Source organism: Momordica charantia (assembly GCF_013281855.1).
Source record: "Momordica charantia cultivar OHB3-1 chromosome 5 unlocalized genomic scaffold, Mcharantia_2.0 BLBB01000005.1, whole genome shotgun sequence".
Lineage (NCBI taxonomy): Eukaryota > Viridiplantae > Streptophyta > Magnoliopsida > Cucurbitales > Cucurbitaceae > Momordica > Momordica charantia.
This window is the reverse complement of record NW_028275163.1, coordinates 19,977,040-19,993,837: the sequence shown is the minus strand read 5'-3', so window position 1 is coordinate 19,993,837 and position 16,798 is coordinate 19,977,040. Positions and strand designations below refer to the sequence as shown.

Below are 16,798 nucleotides of genomic sequence, written 5' to 3'. Positions count from 1 at the left end.
GGCGATTTGAAAGGAGCAAAAGGAAAAGATAAGGCAGTGTCCTTTTCTAAAAGAAATCAAACCGGCCTCTTTCACAAAAATGGCAAAATCCATTCTACGGACCTTTTACAAAGCAAAGGAAATGACAAAAGAAGGAGGCTGAACGGAAAGAAGATGGGTTGGACATGTCTGTTTTCAGCATAAGCAGTGAAGAGGAAGCTTTTGTGGAGGCAACCCCTCTTGCTGAATCCCAAGAAAATTTCCCAGAGGGCTACTTTGTTTGTTTTCAAGAAGAGGAAAATCAGAATGGAAGGGTAGATGATGTAGAAATGAACAGGACAATGGAAAAGGAAGGGGAGGGCAGCTCTCCGTTGCCATTTAAAATTATAGAACAGAATGGTTCGGGTCAGTCTATTCAGGCCTCGGAGGAGGAAGTTTCTGAGGATGATGAGGAAGTTTCAGACAAGTTTCCTTTCTCTAGAAAGTTGGTTCGATCTCTATGGGAGTGTAAGATGTGCATTAGACCGATTTCTGCCAAAGGTAGCGTGTCCACCAAGAAAAAATCCAGAGAGATCACGAACCTTCTTAGGGCCATGGAGAGAGAATTAGAGGCAAAGGAAGTAGATGATTCTGAGGGACTGATGGTTTCTGAATGAAAGTTATCTCCTGGAACGTTAGAGGCCTCGGCGCTCCCTCCAAAAGAGTGCTGGTGAAGTCCCTTTTAGTCAAAAATAGCCCCGACGTGGTGATTCTTCAAGAAACGAAGCTCAATACGATAGACAGAAGTTTAGTGAAATCCATCTGGAGCTTGAGACACATTGGCTGGTCCGAGCTGAAAGCAGAAGGATCGGCGGGGGGCGTGATCATTATGTGGAACCAGAATTCAGTTCAGGTGGAAGAGACGGTTTTAGGTACGTTCTCTGTCTCTATTCGGGTTATTTTCAAAAATAGCTTTGTTGGTTGGATTACAGTTGTCTATGGGCCCTCAACTTACAAAGCTAGAGATGATTTTTGGCAAGAAATCTTGGACCTAAATGGTCTTTGTGCGGACTGCTGGTGTGTGGGGGGCGATTTTAACGTGGTTAGACGGCTGGAAGATAAATCTAGTGGAGGCAGAGTGACGAGGAGTATGCGGAATTTTAACTTGTTGATAGATAATTTGAATCTAGTTGACGTCCCCATGAAGAATGGCTTGTACACATGGTCTGATGGCAGAATTAACCCAGTGGCTACTCGTATTGACAAATTCTTCCTTTCTAAGGGGTGGGTGGAAGATTTTAAGGAAGTCGAACTGCTCAGACTCCCTTGTACAACCTCGGACCATTTCCCTCTCTTATTGCGTTTAGGCAACCAGAAATGGGGTCCCTCCCATTTCCGCTTTGAAAATATGTGGTTGGATCATCCTTGTTTCAAGGATAACATTGAGTCTTGGTGGAATTCTCTCCCCACTTTCGGGTGGCCCGACTATGTTTTTATGAATAAGCTGAAAGAAATCAAGATTCGGCCGAGAAAGTGGAACAAAGAGACTTTTGGGGTTGTTGAAAACGACCTTAGAGACTGTGAACGAAGAATAGATGGGCTTGACAAACTTGAAGAAGTTAGACTTCTTTCTGAGACAGAGAAGGTTGAAAGAGAGGAGCACAAAAAGAATTTCCTTATTTTGTCCATCAGAGAGCAGAGGAAATGGGCCAAAAATGTAAGCTAAATTGGCTCAAGGAGGGGGACGAAAATTCTAATTTTTTTCATAGATGGTCTTCGGCTAGGAAATCTAAAACCATCATTTCCATGTTAGAAAAAGACAATGGGGAGGTACTTTCCTCTGAAAACGAGATTGTTCAGGAAATTGTTGGGTTCTACGAGCGATTATATGGGGATTCCTCGGGACCTGGTTTTCTGATTGAAGACGTTCAATGGGAAGGCCTTGAAGATCGTTGGACAACTTGGCTGGAGAGACCCTTCGATATAGAGGAAATTCAGCAAGCTGTTTTTAGCCTCGGAAATTTGAAGTCCCCGGGGCCGGATGGCTTCTCAAATGAATTCTTCAAAAAGTCCTGGAACATTATCAAGCAAGATTTATTGGGGGTGTTCCAGGATTTTTTCAGAAATGGGGTTATCAACAGGTGCACAAATGAGACTTATATTTGTTTAATTCCTAAGAAGAAGAAGGCTATGAAGGTTGGTGAGTACAGACCGATTAGTTTGGTAACATCTTTGTATAAGATCATCTCAAAAGTGCTCGCGGAAAGACTTAAGAAAGTTTTACCAATGATGATTCACGATGCACAGTCTGCTTTCATCGAAGGTCGTCAAATAATTGATGCTATCCTTATTGCTTCAGAGGCAGTTGGGGATTGGGAGGTGAGAAACAAGTCAGGCTTTGTTCTTAAGCTAGATTATGAGAAGGCTTACGACAAGGTAGATTGGCTTTATTTGGAAGCAGTCATGGAACAGAAGGGCTTTGGGTCCAGATGGAGAAAATGGATTATGGGTTGTTTAACTTCCACTAATTTTCTATTCTTATTAATGGTCGGCCCCAGGGTAAAATTCTTGCCAAAAGAGGGTTGAGGCAAGGGGACCCTCTCTCCCCCTTCCTTTTCACCTTAGTTGGTGATTCTTTCAGTAGAATGGTCCATTTTTGTAGTCAAAGAAGGTTGATCAAAGGCTTTGGCATTGGTAAGGAGGAGGTGGAAGTCTCTCACTTGCAATACGTCGATGATACGATGATTTTCTGTCCAAATGAGATAGGCATGTTGGAAAAATGGTGGATGATCTTAGACACTTTCCTACGGGCTTTGGGGCTGTCTTTGAATCTTTCGAAAACAACTATTATAGGAATTCATGTAGAAGAAAATGTTCTTCAAGACAAAGCTAGAATGTTTGGCTGTAAAGTGGAAAGGCTTCCTTTTTCGTATCTGGGAATTCCTTTGGGTGGCAATTATAAGAAAAAAACTTTTTGGGATCCTCTGATTGATAAAATAATGCAAGAGATAGACAAATGGAAGAACCTCTTCATTTCAAAAGGAGGTAGACTCACTCTTGCGCAATCGGTGATCACAAGTCTTCCCCTATACTACTTCTCGGTTTTAAAGGCTCCTACGAAGGTTATAAAGGAAATTGAGAAGCTGTCTCGAGATTTCTTCTGTAAAGGAAATAGCAATAATGGCTCTATTACTCACCTGGTGAATTGGGGGAAGACCACTCTTCCGTTGCAATATGGAGGTCTTGGTATAGGGGCTTTACAACAAAAGAACAATAGTTTACTACTTAAATGGCTTTGGAGATTCACCCAAGAAGACAATGCGCTTTGGAGGAAGGTGATAGCTAGTACCTACGGTAAAGAACCTCATGGGTGGAATACCCTTCCTCCTAAAGGTTGTGCCAAAGGAAGACCGTGGTTCGATATTTTGCTTTGGAGGAAGGTGATAGCTAGCATCTACGGTAAAGAACCTCACGGGTGGAATACCCTTCCTCCTAAAGGTTGTGCCAAAGGAAGACCGTGGTTCGATATTTTCAAGAACAACTCGTTTTTTTCCAAATTCCTTAAGTTCAAGACGAGGAAAGGGAATCGTATTAAATTCTGGTCGGACAGTTGGATTGGGAATGACTCTCTCCAGAAGAGGTTCCCTGACATTTTCAATCTCTCTACAAAAAAGGAAGCCACAGTCATGGAGTGTTGGAATGCAAATGAGAACGATTGGGATTTAGGTCTGCGTAGAAGTCTTTTTGATTGGGAGCTTGAAAACTGGATAAATCTTATCCAAGTTATAGATGTGGTGCGATTGGGTGAGGGGGAGGATCGGGTTTTATGGCCTCCTGGAAAAAATGGTCAGTTCTCTACTAGTACTCGCTCGGCCCGTTTGAAGCTGTTGGATCGTAGCCCTTCTATGAGATCACCCCTCATCTTGGCAATTTGGAACTTCAAGGTCCCAAAAAAGATCAAAGTCTTCCTTTGGTCTCTTGCTCATAGAAGCCTTAATACTCGTGAGAATCTACAGAAAAAGTGCAAGAATTGGGTGTTATCCCCTTCGGTCTGCTCCTTTTGTTTGAATCACACCTTTTGTTTGAATCACAGTGAGAACATAGATCACATTTTTCTGCATTGTTCTTTTGCGGAAAAGAACTGGTGTCTCCTCCTCTTAAACACCTTTGAAATTTCTATTTGCTTCCCAAAAATGATAGATGATTGGATGGTTGAAGTGCTTCACGGGTGGACTCTTCCTAAAACGGCTAAGTTTATTTGGAAGTGTGCTTCAAGGGCTCTCCTATGGAGTCTATGGCTGGAAAGGAATTCTCGCATGTTTGAAGATAAGACGACTACTTTTGGTTTTTTTTGTAGAAATGTACATCACACGACCTCTCGGTGGTGCATCACTTATAGTAAATTCTTTTGTAACTACAATCTTTCCGTCTTTATGAACAATTGGGAAGCGGTTGTTTAGTTCGTTTGGTGGGGTTCCCTCTACCCCAGCCTCTAGTTTGTTTCTCTTTTTTTTTTATCAATACAAATATGTTTCTTATCTAAAAAAAAATGTAGGTGGTTCAGAGATTATATTTTTAACTGTGTTTCTCATAGATTAACCCATTATTTTGCTTCCTCTCACACGGTAAATATGAGCGAATATCCTTCTATGGATTATTAATTTTTTTTGTTTTAACAAGGAACAACTTTTTCGTTGATATATGAAAAGGAGAAGTTCAAGGATATAAACTTCTGAAGGGGTGAGAGAAAGAGAGAGAAGAATCATGTGGAAAAGAGGCTCCAGAAGGAACTTTTTTTTTATAAGAAACGAGGATGTATTAAAATCAAAAGAGTTACAACCAAGGGCCAGGGATTTAAACCCCTCCCCAACAAAAGACTAATGAAGAGTAGCCTTCCAATCTTGGATAATCATAGGTAAGCCAGAATTACAAAATTAATTCCTGTGATTGAAACGAAGCATTAAGTTGTATACTACGGTAAAAATAATGAAATGGAGAAGGGTTTTTGTTAAATACTTTTTTGTTTCTTTCCTTCCAAATACTCCACAAAAGAGCCCTTGTTGCACACCCCCACACGATTCTAGCTTTATCCTTCAGAGACCAGCCATTTAAAGCTTCTGTGAGCCATCCATCTATTTTCTCTCAAGGACAAAGACCTAATTGGTTCGCCAAAGATACCCAGCTTCTGTACGCTTAATTACAGTGGAGGAAAAGATGGTCTAAACTTTCTTCATGCCTCAAACATAGGCTGCACACTGAAGGGGAAATGGTCTAATTAATAATTTTTCTTTGGAGCTTTCATGAATGTTTATGCTTCTATGAGCAAGGCTCCAAAGAAAAAGTTAACTTTCTTTGGGCTGTAGAAGGATCAAATGTTCTTTATAAAGGGATTTGTAGCTTTGGTGGACCTTGAGTCAGTTTTATGAAGATGAATCTTGTAGTGAAGGCTTTTGACTTCTCAAGGGTCCCCTCCACCGAATCATCCCCTGTACGCGGACGAAAAGTATCAAGCTTGTTCGCTAGTCCCACCCAAATATTCCACTCTTTGTCAAGAATTCCTCTTCTAAAGCCCAAGTCCCAAGTGCAAAGATCCTCCTTCTAGGATTGAGCAATTGTGGCATCCTTTTTAACTGTTAAATTAAACAGGTCTGGATATAAAAGCTCCAAAGAAAGCGAGGACCCCAGCCAAGGATCCTTCCAAAATTTGATATTTTGGCTACTTCTTGTCTTGAAATTAATGAGTTTTTTTTGAAGAAGGTTAAGTTGAGATTTGCTATATCCACCCACGGTCTGGGCATTGGTGGTATTTCAAGGAAGAATGATGTTATTCTAGCCAAATGGGGCTGGCGTTTTGGTTGTGAATCCATGTCAATTTGGAGACAAGTGGTGGCAAGCATTTATGGAGTTGAGCCTCACAGGTGCTTTACGAATTCAAGGAGAATTGGCGGTTCCCGTGGTCCATGGAGAAAAATTTCTGCACAGTGGAGGAGTGTTGAGGACTTTGTCTCCTACAAAGTTGGTTGTGGCAGTAGGGTCTGCTTTTGGAATTCTCGTTGGACTACTCATAGTCCTTTAAAAGAAAGCTTTTCCAGATTGTTCAAACTTTCTTTATTACCTCATGGCTCTGTTGCTGATTTTTGGGACAATGCTACTGGTTCATGGAACATTATTCTGAGAAGACCTTTGAAGGAAGATGAGCTACATGAGTTTGCTGGCCTCCTACAGGTGATTAGCTCCTTTTCGATTACTAATGAGGAGGACCAAAGAGAATGGAATATTGATCCTACACGGGTGTTTACTGTAAATTCAGTTTGCAGATTGTATAATGCCTCCTCGATGCCTAAGGAATTATTTATAGCATTATGGAAGTCTAAAAGTCCAAGGAAAGTTAATATCTTTTCTTGGATTATGCTTCAAAGGAAGTTAAACACTGCTGATTTGATTCAAAAGAAGCTTCCCACAGTTTCATTGCTTCCTTCTTTTTGTGTTCTTTGTGGATCGAGTGGGGAAGATATTGATCATTTGTTCTTTCGTTGCTCTTATGGCAATCAAGGCTGGTTTTCTCTCTTTGATCTGTTCAAGATCAGTTGGGTTTTTGATTTGAGGGCCGAAGCAAATTTGACTCAATTGTTAAGTGGAGTCTCACACTTGTCACCTATGGCAAGACTTCTATGGATTAATGTGGTGAAGAGTTTTCTCTCAAAAATCTGGTTTGAAAGGAATTCGAGGATCTTTAAGAACAAAAGAAGATCTTTGCTCGATTGTCTCTCATCCGCCAAGCTCAAAGCATCTCATTGGTGTTCTCTTTATTAACCATTCTCACATTATTCCCTTTCTTTTATTGTTAATAATTGAGATGTTTTAGGGTCAGGCGGTTGCTCGTGAGATTAGTCGAGGTCCGCGAAAACTGGCCCGGACACTTACGGATATCAAGAAAAAAAAAATTGGGATGTCTTTATTTGGCCTTCTAATTTTGTTGTTTAGATTCTGTATTTTTGTTTTTATGTTTCTTTTTCACTCAAACGAGAGTTTGTATCTTGAACAATTATTGTTCCTTTTCATTTCATCAATGAAAAGTTCGTATTTTGTTCAAAAAAAAAAAATATTAACTTTTTTATGGCAGACAAAGCCTTGTTAAGGTTTGAGAATGGTCGAATGCTGAAGAAATACTTTGTCAATGAGAAATGGTGTAAGTTGGGGGCTTCTCACGTGAAAATTGAGGAGTGGTGCTTTAGCAAACACATCAAGAAGGAGGTGATTCTAGGGTATGGAGGCTGGGTGAGAGTTTGTGACATAACTTTAGAATTCTGGAACAAGTAGTGTTTCAAGGCTATTGGAACTCATCTTGGACGTTTGAAGAGTACTGCGTCAAAAACCCTTAATTTATTGGATTGCTTAGGAGCTTGGATTCAAGTTGAAGCAACTTTTGTGGGTTTCTACCTTCGAATCTTTTAAACAATCAAAGATACCAAAGTGTTTTGGCAGATGAAGAGTCTTTGTTTGAGAATGAGGCCTTTTTTATTGATAAAGAGAGCAGGGAAACAGTGCAATTATGGAAAAGTTCTTGGAAGAACCAACGGCAGCTTTAGGAGTTATTGTGGCGGCGGATTGTAACCCTAATCAGCGGGAATGTAGCCCTACTTTTGATCCTGATAAGTTGTCGCGTAGAAACTTTATTCCTCCTTTACCTCTCTTCTATTGAAGAAGGAAATATAATTTGAAATTTCCTTTGGAATTTGAATCTTTAAAGACAGCCGGCCGAGTTACAACCAATTTGGAAAATGTCTTTAATAAAGAAATAGAAAAGAATCAGTTGGAAAAGTCTAATGCCAAATGCATCCCCTTCGGATGAGAAGTTATTAAAGTCTCCAAAGATGCCCCTTCAAACCCAGTCATCCCTTAAAACCAGTTTGGAAATCGACTTTAATGAAGAAAGAGAGGCTACGGAATGCAATCTGCAGCTTCTTCGGATGGCAATTCGATTTCTGCAAAGGAATCTCTTCGAAACCAGCCTTCCCTTATTCTTGGAATTATTAACTCAACCAATGATGTGGAAAAGAAAAGATTCATGGGTCTTACAATTTCGGATGATGAGGAAGATTTAACCAGCATAAGTAGTCAAAATTCCCCATTTTTTTTTCCAAATTAGGCTCTATCCAAGAGGATTTTTTGGAATTTTCTTTTGCAGAGGATTTTAATTTTCTCTTTAAGGAAGGCCCATCCCCCTCTTTAAATGTTCTTGATTGCGAAATCAAAATGAATATGGCTGGCAAAGAAGATTGTTTGTTTGACAAAAAGGATACTCTGAAGATCAAAAGGTTGTCTTATTTTGAAGTTGTTGGAATCACTTTAGTTCCAATTTTACCAAATCTTTCCAATTTTACCAAATCTTTGAAGATCTTTTGTTCTGATTTAGGAGAGATTTGGATTTCTTGTTCTAAAGTTCTTTTTTTTTCAGATACCTTTTTTATTAACGCTCATTAGATTTGCATAGAGTTCCCATGGCCCTAGATGGAAGGTTTTTTCGAAGAGCCCCCGAGATATTCAAGAGGTGATGTTTCGAGCTTCGTTTGAGCTTGTTCTGTCGATTTTTGTTTGGTGCAATGGTCCTCAAGCTTTATTTGATCTTGGTTTATGAGAGGCTTGGCCTTTGGTGTTTGTTGTTTCCGATGGCTTGAAGGTGGAGGCTTTAGCCAAGTTTTTTCATTTTTAAGAGATTCTTGCTCGTTTCTTGTGGTTGAGTTCACTTCAGCTTCTCAATCTGCAGCTTGGTGTTTTTTCGGGTTTTTTTCAGCCGGGCTTCTTCTTTTTGAAGCCTCTGTTCTGAGTTTCTTTGTTATTCCTTTGGCTTTTGTCTTTTCGATGTTGTTTGATAGTTTGTTATTTGTGGTCTTTGTCCTTGGTTCTCTGTTACTTGGTGGATACTTTTTCTTTTCTCTCCACTTCCTTTGCGAAGTTTGTATCCTTGAACATTTTTCTTTTTTTTTTTTCATATATTTAATGAAAAGTTCAGTTCCGGTCCCCAAAAAAAAGAATGAAAAATGAAAACGTATACACAGGCAAGCTATTTAAAACAGAATGTGCTAGAGTCAATCTCCCCCCTTTCGAAATTAAGGTGTTCTTCCATTTCTCGAGTTTCTCTGCAAATTTATCTACCAAGGCAGTCCAGAAAAACACCCTACGGTGATTTTTCAGAGGAACACCTAAATATTTGATTGGCCAAAATTCAGCATGAAAACACAATTTCCTAGCCAAGGACAGCACCTGTTGGCTGTCAATATTAATTCCAAATTCCAATAAGAGAAGTTTTGTCCAAATTTAAGGAAAGACCAGCCCCCTTCAGAAACAACTTTAGGAAAAACCACCATTTATGAAGATTGTCTTCTCCATTCTTACAAAAGACAAGAGTATCATCCAAAAATTGGAGATGAGAGAACTCTACCTTTTGGTGTCCTACAAAATAGCTCTTGCAGAATCTTTTCTCACAGCAAAAGTGGATGGAACGGCTAAAAGAGTCATGTCTTGAACTCATTCTACCAACCAAACACACTCTTAATATTCTAGGATAAGCGTTCGCCATGTCTTGTACTCATTCTCTTATTACTGTAAGTTATTATTAACGACTTTGCTTATTCTATTTGTAACATAACTAGTGACACTACAATTGTCAAAGTACGCCATGTGTTTCGTAGCTTAGCACATATGAATGCATGTGTACCTGGAGTACTGTTGCATCCTCATAGACCTGGCATTGATTGTTTCCATTTAATTTGTTAAATACTAGTAGCACATTACTGTGACTTTGGACGTGTCACCAATTGATTGACATTTCTTTTAAATTAACCTCCTCATGCATTTTTTTTAAAAAACATTATTGTTTGAAATCCATAATCATGAGCGTGCTTGGCCCTGTAATGTTGATTACAATTGAAAAAGATGGATTCACAAGTCCCCCCTCCCTCTTTTATTTTTCCATTTTTTTTCCTTGTGACAGTATCCCTAGTGTTTTCTTTAGATGGAGTTTCATTTGACTCACTCATTTTTTTTCTCCTTTTGTTTCCCTCAATGGGAGTTGGTTTGTTAAGGTTGACATATGGGAGGAAAGAAAAGTTTTTGGTTCTCGGGGTCAGAGTCTTAAGGACGAAATGCTTGGTAAAAATCCACCTCCTTTACCGAGCAGCAATGGGAAGAGTTCAAATCCTATAAAAATAGTGAAGAGGGATGCCCACTCTGTGAGAATTGTAAGAGCTTGGCTGTGTTAGCAGCTGACTATTGCAGTTTGCCATTTTATTTCTTGTTTTATGACCTATATGTCTTTATTGCTTAACTCTAGAAACTGGCTGTTGGAGGTGTTCCAGAAAAGATTCTTACTGCGTTTCAATCTGTACTTGATGAACATCTGAATGAGGATACTGCTCTGAACAATTGTAGTTCTGCCACTCATCATCTGAATCAAATTGAGGAAGATTTAAATGCTACCTTAGCTCAAGGTATAAACTCATATACTATAGTCATCTCATGCAAATTTAGCCTAAGATGATATTGCCATGTAAACCAAGCTCGGCTTAATTTATTTATTTATTTATTTTTGATAGAAAACAATTTCATTCATGTATGAAATTACAAAAAAGAAGGGGAGGTAAAGAAAACCCCAATAGCCAATGAAGTTACATGAAACTTCTCCAATGGGTCAAAAGTGTATCCATACGATATGAGTAAAAAAGTGAAGATGCTTTACACCAAGACATTGTATTAAGTGTAACCCCAAGCTTGGATTAATTAGAGTGGTCTATTGTATGAAGTGCTAGTTATGCAATATAGACTTTTGATAGATCCAAAGCCCCGGCATCCTTGGCAAACTTAACCTATCTGCTTTTGGAAATCATGTGTATTCTCATTGAGAATGTTATTGAAGGGATCTCATATACTTTAAAGGTTAATTATTTTTACTCGTAAATGATGTGCTACTGAAGAATACTAATGATTAGTTCGAAGATCTCGTTTATTTATGAAAGATAAAAGTTTTTTTCCCACTTTATTGCTATGAGAATATTTTCATGACGGGCCTTTTTTTTATTTATATTTTATTATTTTTACTTCTATTGGGATCACTCTGTTACAAAGGATACTGTGCCAAAGGGAATTTTCTTTTGTTATGATTATTATATCGATAATTTGTACCAAGGCATTTGTTTATTAAATATCAGTGTTTCAAGATGCATGTGTATGTGCCTCACTAAATATCAATGATTTATGGCATGTGTAGGTAGATACTGAGTGAGCATTAAAATCGAGAAAACCAACCAAACCAAACCGAACTTGGTTTTCGGTTTCAAATTATTTTAGAACTGATTATAGCGGTTCAATTTAGTTTAAAGTTTGTTAAATCAAAAAATAACCGAACCAAACTGTGTATTATTATTATTATTATTTTTAGAAAGCTCTCCCTGACCCTAACTATCAGCCCAACAGTCAGCCCCAGCTTCCGGTCTAATCTCATTAAGCCGAACCAGTCAACTTCCATTTAGCATTCCGAATCCAATCTCATTAAAACCCAATAGTCAGCTTCTTTTTAGTCCCCAACCCACTCCAAAATCCTAACCCTAACATTCAAAGATTCACTTACGTGTAGCTTATAGCAGTCCCTTGCTTCTATCCCTCTCCAGCCACCTTTGGCATCTGAGAAGCATAGATATGGACATGCCAGATGGATACAGCGACATGTCGATTTGTAGGAGATGACATGCTGGGATACATTATTATTATTATTATTATTATTATTATTTTATTATATAGAAATTATTTATGTGTTATGATTTAAATTTAAATATGAAACTTGAGGTTTGGATGATGATTTTACCGAGAAAACACTAGGAATCAATATTCCAGCAGCTTTAATCTTCTTCAACATTTAAAGACACCAAACTAATTATAGACAAAAGAACAATAAATTCTTCACCTTCAAGTTTCTTTGAGTCTCAATTTTTCGTGGAAGAGTAGCTTCATTCCAATTGTCAAAAATAGAATAGTCGGGTACTCTACCATTGAGTTAGCAACCCCAAAAATAATGAAAGTTTTGTAAGGGAACTGGAGCAGGCTACCACGAGACAAATAAAAGATCTTCTTTCTAAAGAGATTCGATTCAGATCTGTTATATGTCCAAGGTCAAACATTAAAATAATTTTAGAGGTTTTTCTTGACTTTGTCCGTGTCAACAAACAATTCGAAATGCCTCGGCTGGCCTCCCGTGCACACCGTTGCGCGGATGACCTAAATTTGATTCCCCACAGACGATGCTAACGGTTAAAATGTAATTTGGGGAGGCCAATTAAATCGAGTGGTCTGGATTTGCCCCAACGGGATGTGAATAGGGGAAAGGCAAATTCTTGACTTGAGTGACTAGATTTTAGATGACCTGCACAAAAGGAAGAGTGAGCTAAAAGACTTACTGGTGTGAAACCAATTAGGAAAATCTTATTATTCCAAAAAATCAGCCTTTTAACACGAATGGATGGCCTTTTATAAAGAGGAAGGCCAACTGCTAATAACGGCTACTAAAATAATAGCTGCTATTTAAAAGCTTCTAACTAATATAACTAACTAACAACTTGAAGGAATAACCCAGCTGACCAAGAAATACGAAGGACCTCAATGATAATACATCAAATTCCCTCCCTCTAAAAGGACAACTCGACCTCGAGTTAAGAAGCTAACACAAAGGAATCTGGAGCCTTGTATTCGTAGATATCTGCTACATTGAACATGGGATGCATCCGCATAGAGTCTGGTAAGTTAACTCTAGGCGTTGTCCCCGTATTTTTGTAGGATTTCGAACGGTCCATTTTTTTTTGTCTTGTAATTTGTTGGAAGTCCCTTTCGGAAATTGGGTTTTCTTCAAATGGACCATAACCAGATCGCCTACATCAATGTTTTGTGGCGGCGATGACTATCTACTGCTGCTTTATATTGTGCTGTAGCTTGGTTTAGGTTGTCCACCACTTCCTTATGCAATTCCACGATCCGTTCTACCATTTGTTCTGCTTCTGCACTAAAATCAACAGTAGTAGGGAGATTAGTAAGAACCACCGTTAGTCTAGGCAATTTAGTGTAAACTATATCAAAGGGGGACTTCCCTGTGGACCGGTTCTTCATGTGGTTATACGTGAACTCAGCTTGTGCGAGTGTGAGATCCCATTGCTTGGGTTTATTTCTACCTAGACAGCGGATTAAGTTCCCTAAAGTTCTGTTAGTCACTTCGGTTTGCCCATCGGTTTGTGGGTGGCTAATTGTGCTGAATTTTGATCAGGTATTGAATTTTTTCCATAGAGTTTTCCAGAAATAGCTTAAGAACTTTTCATCTCTATCTGAAACAATAGTTTTTGGGATACCATGTAAGCGTACTATCTCGCGGAAAAACAAGTTTGCAATATAGATGGCATCTGATGTTTTCTTGCAAAGAAGGAAATGAGCCATTTTGTTGAATTGGTCGACTCCTACAAGGATTGAATCATAGCCTCGTTGTGTCTTTGGGAGACCAAGTATGAAGTCCATAGAAAGGTTTTCCCAAATAGATTCTGGTATTGGCAAGGGAGTATATAGGCCTGAGTTTTGAGTCTATCCTTTGGCTTTTTGGTAAGTGAAACAACGGCTAACAAAGTTATGAACATCCTTTCGAATTTGCAGCCACAAGATCGAATGTCTTGTCTTTGCCAAAGTGGCCCGCCAAACCTCCCGAATGTAAATCTTGGATCAAACTTTCCCTTAGAGAAGGATGTGGAATGCATAATCTATCGCCTTTGAATAAAAATCCATCCATAATGTGGTAATCATCTTAATTAACATGTTGCTGACATTTTAACCATATATGAGAGAAGTCAATGTCATGTTGGTAAGATGTAGGCAGGTGGTCAAATGCTATAATCTGGCCAGACAATAAAGTTAGTAGGCTAGCCTTTCTACTAAGTGCATCAGCTACTTTATTGGAAGTACTTGGTTTATGTTTGATAACAAAGTCAAATTTTTGGATAAAGGCAATCCAACGGGCATGCATTCGGTTAATTGTTTTTTGTGTCTGGATGTACTTTAGTGAGAAATGATCGGTGAATAGGATAAATTCTTTGCCGATGAGATAATGTTCCCATTGTTTTAACACTCGAATTAAGGCATAAAGTTCTTGCTCATAAGTGCACCATTTTTGTCTTGGAGGTGTGAGTTTTTCACTAAAATATTCTATTGGGTGGTTTCTTTGGGATAACACTGCTCCTGTATCGATTTCGGAGGCATCCACAGCCACCTCAAATGGTTGAGTGAAATGTGGGAGGCCTAAGACAGGGGTTGTACTGAGTTTGTCTTTAAGGTTTTGGAAGCTTGTGATTTGTGCCGTATCCCATTTAAACTTCCCTTTCTTAAGACATTAAGTGAGAGGACTAGCTAGAGTGCTAAAGTGGCGAATGAACTTTCTGTAAAAGGATGCTAAGCCTAAGAAGCATTGAACATCTCTAATATTAGTAGGGGTTGGTCACTGTTGTATAGCTGCAATTTTCGATGGATCAACTGATATACCAAATTTAGAGATATGAAATCCTAAGAAAAAGATTTGAGATATGGATCAACTGAGTAGAAGTGGATAGGCACTTTTTTAAGGGAAGGCTTCATAGTGGAGTCATGTACCCAGCTATTCTATCAACCAGGTGGGGGATACCTTCATGCAAGGATTGCAAAGATTCAACCTTTGTAGCCTTAGTGAACGAGCTAAGAATGATTCAAATCTTCAATCCAACTTGAGTGTTGGACCATTGGCCAAGTCAAAGGGGCATCTTTCCTTGTCACGCCAAACCCCATTTTATTGCATGAATATTTTATTCTTCAATGCCTAGTTTCCTTTCAATAGTTTGCAATGCAGTCAGTGATCATTCCATTCTCTGCCTTATTTTGTTCATTATATAGAATTCTCCTTGCTATATTTGTATGGTTGTGTTATGAAACCTTATTCCTTGAAAAAATATTGTAAGACAATTTCTCTTTGTATTTTCCTTTCAAACTAGGGACTCAACCAAGGTCTGCATTGTTGGATGACCTCCAAGAGCAGGAAAGTGTAATTCAACAATGTATTGGGCAACTCGAAAGTGTTGAGGCAACTAGGGGTTCTTTGGTTTCCTTGCTTGTAGAAGCACTTCAGGACCAAGTAACTTTCCTTCATCTTTTTATTTCTACTTTATATAATTTCTCAAGATCGCGAGCCTCCTTTATATGGTTGAAATACCTTGATTGTAAAGTTGAATTCCTTGTAAAAAATTACAGGAATCAAAGCTGGAACTAGTTCGCAATCAGTTGCAAGTAAGATATCTCTCACTTCATATATTTTCTTTACTATAATTGGTTGCAAGAGCTTGGGTTTGGGATCACCTGTTGACTTGGAATAGTTTTGAAGTTGGGTCTGATATGTGCTGTATACCCTGAAACGTTGAATTTTGGTAGGTGCTGAAATCAGAGTACCAGGCCTATATAATTCTTTCTTTCAGACACATGGTGGACATATACACCCTCAAGCACTAGTGAACACAATAAAACTTTTACTGTGAAAAATACATAAACTGGAAAAATCAGACTGAATAAACTTGTTTGAAGTGTATGATACTGTTGCCATATTTAATTTTGGCATTCTTTATAAGTTTGATATAAGACATGATAATTTAGAAACCTGGTTTTTGGCCTTGAATTTTCGTATGGTAATCATTTAGATAATAGTGATTCATGATAGATTAAGTTGGCCTAGACTGGTATCTCTGTTTCTGTCTCATTTAGATAAATACAGATTGACCAATATTGTTATGCTTATCAACTATTTTAATTTCTTTCCATTTTCCCATTTCTCCCGGAGTATATAACTGAAAACTAGAATGTTTTTGTCCAAACTTTTATGTCTCTATAAAGTATCTTTTGGGGAGGTGTTCTTATGTGACATAAGTTATGTCATATCATATCCATATCAACAAGGTTATGCACTGTATTGTACTCCATTTCGTTACTGCCAATTTTAATTGTTAGAGTTCCAATTAGTAGGTTAACTCATACGTGCGGTTCTCTTCTTCCCATGCTTTCCATAGCTGACTACAGTCTCAAACTATCAATTTATTTCAGATCTCTCCCCACACAATCCTCAGTTTCATGAGGATTTGCCAGATCATAAATCCTCACTTCATTTTTCATTCCCCTTGGAGTTTCAAACCCTCGTCCCTTGTACGATTCAGGAACCCGATCTATGCTTTTGGGCCCTCAGAGGAAGAAACTATCGACTCTTTTGAGAGATGTTTGGACATGGGGCTTTGATCTCAGCTTTGATCTGCATTTAATTGTCATGTAATATGGATTTCATATTGAACTTGAACGCATGGAGTGAATTGGGTCTGGGTTTTTGGTCGTCAGGGGTGAATACGGTTTAGAAGGTTGAAAACATGTTGTGGAAGCACTGTGCTAGGGAGAACAAAGAACTAAATGGGGTCCACTCCGTGGGTAGGTTCAAGTGCATGTGGTTGGTGATTCAGGAAGGAAAATGCTCTCCTCTTCCCTCTCCAAATTTCTTCTGCACCAGTAGTCAACATCAAGTCATCAAGTTGGATTTCAAGTTTGATTTCAAGTTGGATTCAATTCAGACCAAAATGACCATAAATATTCTAAATTCTTTTAAAGATTGTGGTCTCGTAGCTTATGAAATCAAATCAAGAGCGCCAATTAATGCTTGATTACAAGAAAGTTGTGGTCCTTGGGATTTGGGTACGTTTATTTTTGTGTATTACTTGGATAGGTTAGGACAGTTTTCCAGCCCTCCCGAATAGGCTGG

At 38.6% G+C, this 16,798-nt stretch overlaps 1 protein-coding gene across 2 annotated transcripts in view; it reads left to right on the top strand.

Annotated features, from left to right (window-relative positions):
- The window catches only part of LOC111019832 (uncharacterized), a 51,302-nt gene that overhangs the window by 22,235 nt on the left and 12,269 nt on the right, over nt 1-16,798 (top strand). For both annotated transcript variants that reach the window (XM_022296326.2, XM_022296325.2), the window contains exons 4-7: nt 10,044-10,199; nt 10,292-10,448; nt 15,003-15,142; nt 15,259-15,294. In XM_022296326.2, the coding sequence (XP_022152018.1) occupies nt 10,044-10,199; nt 10,292-10,448; nt 15,003-15,142; nt 15,259-15,294 (489 nt within the window). The remainder of the gene's footprint in view (nt 1-10,043; nt 10,200-10,291; nt 10,449-15,002; nt 15,143-15,258; nt 15,295-16,798) is intronic.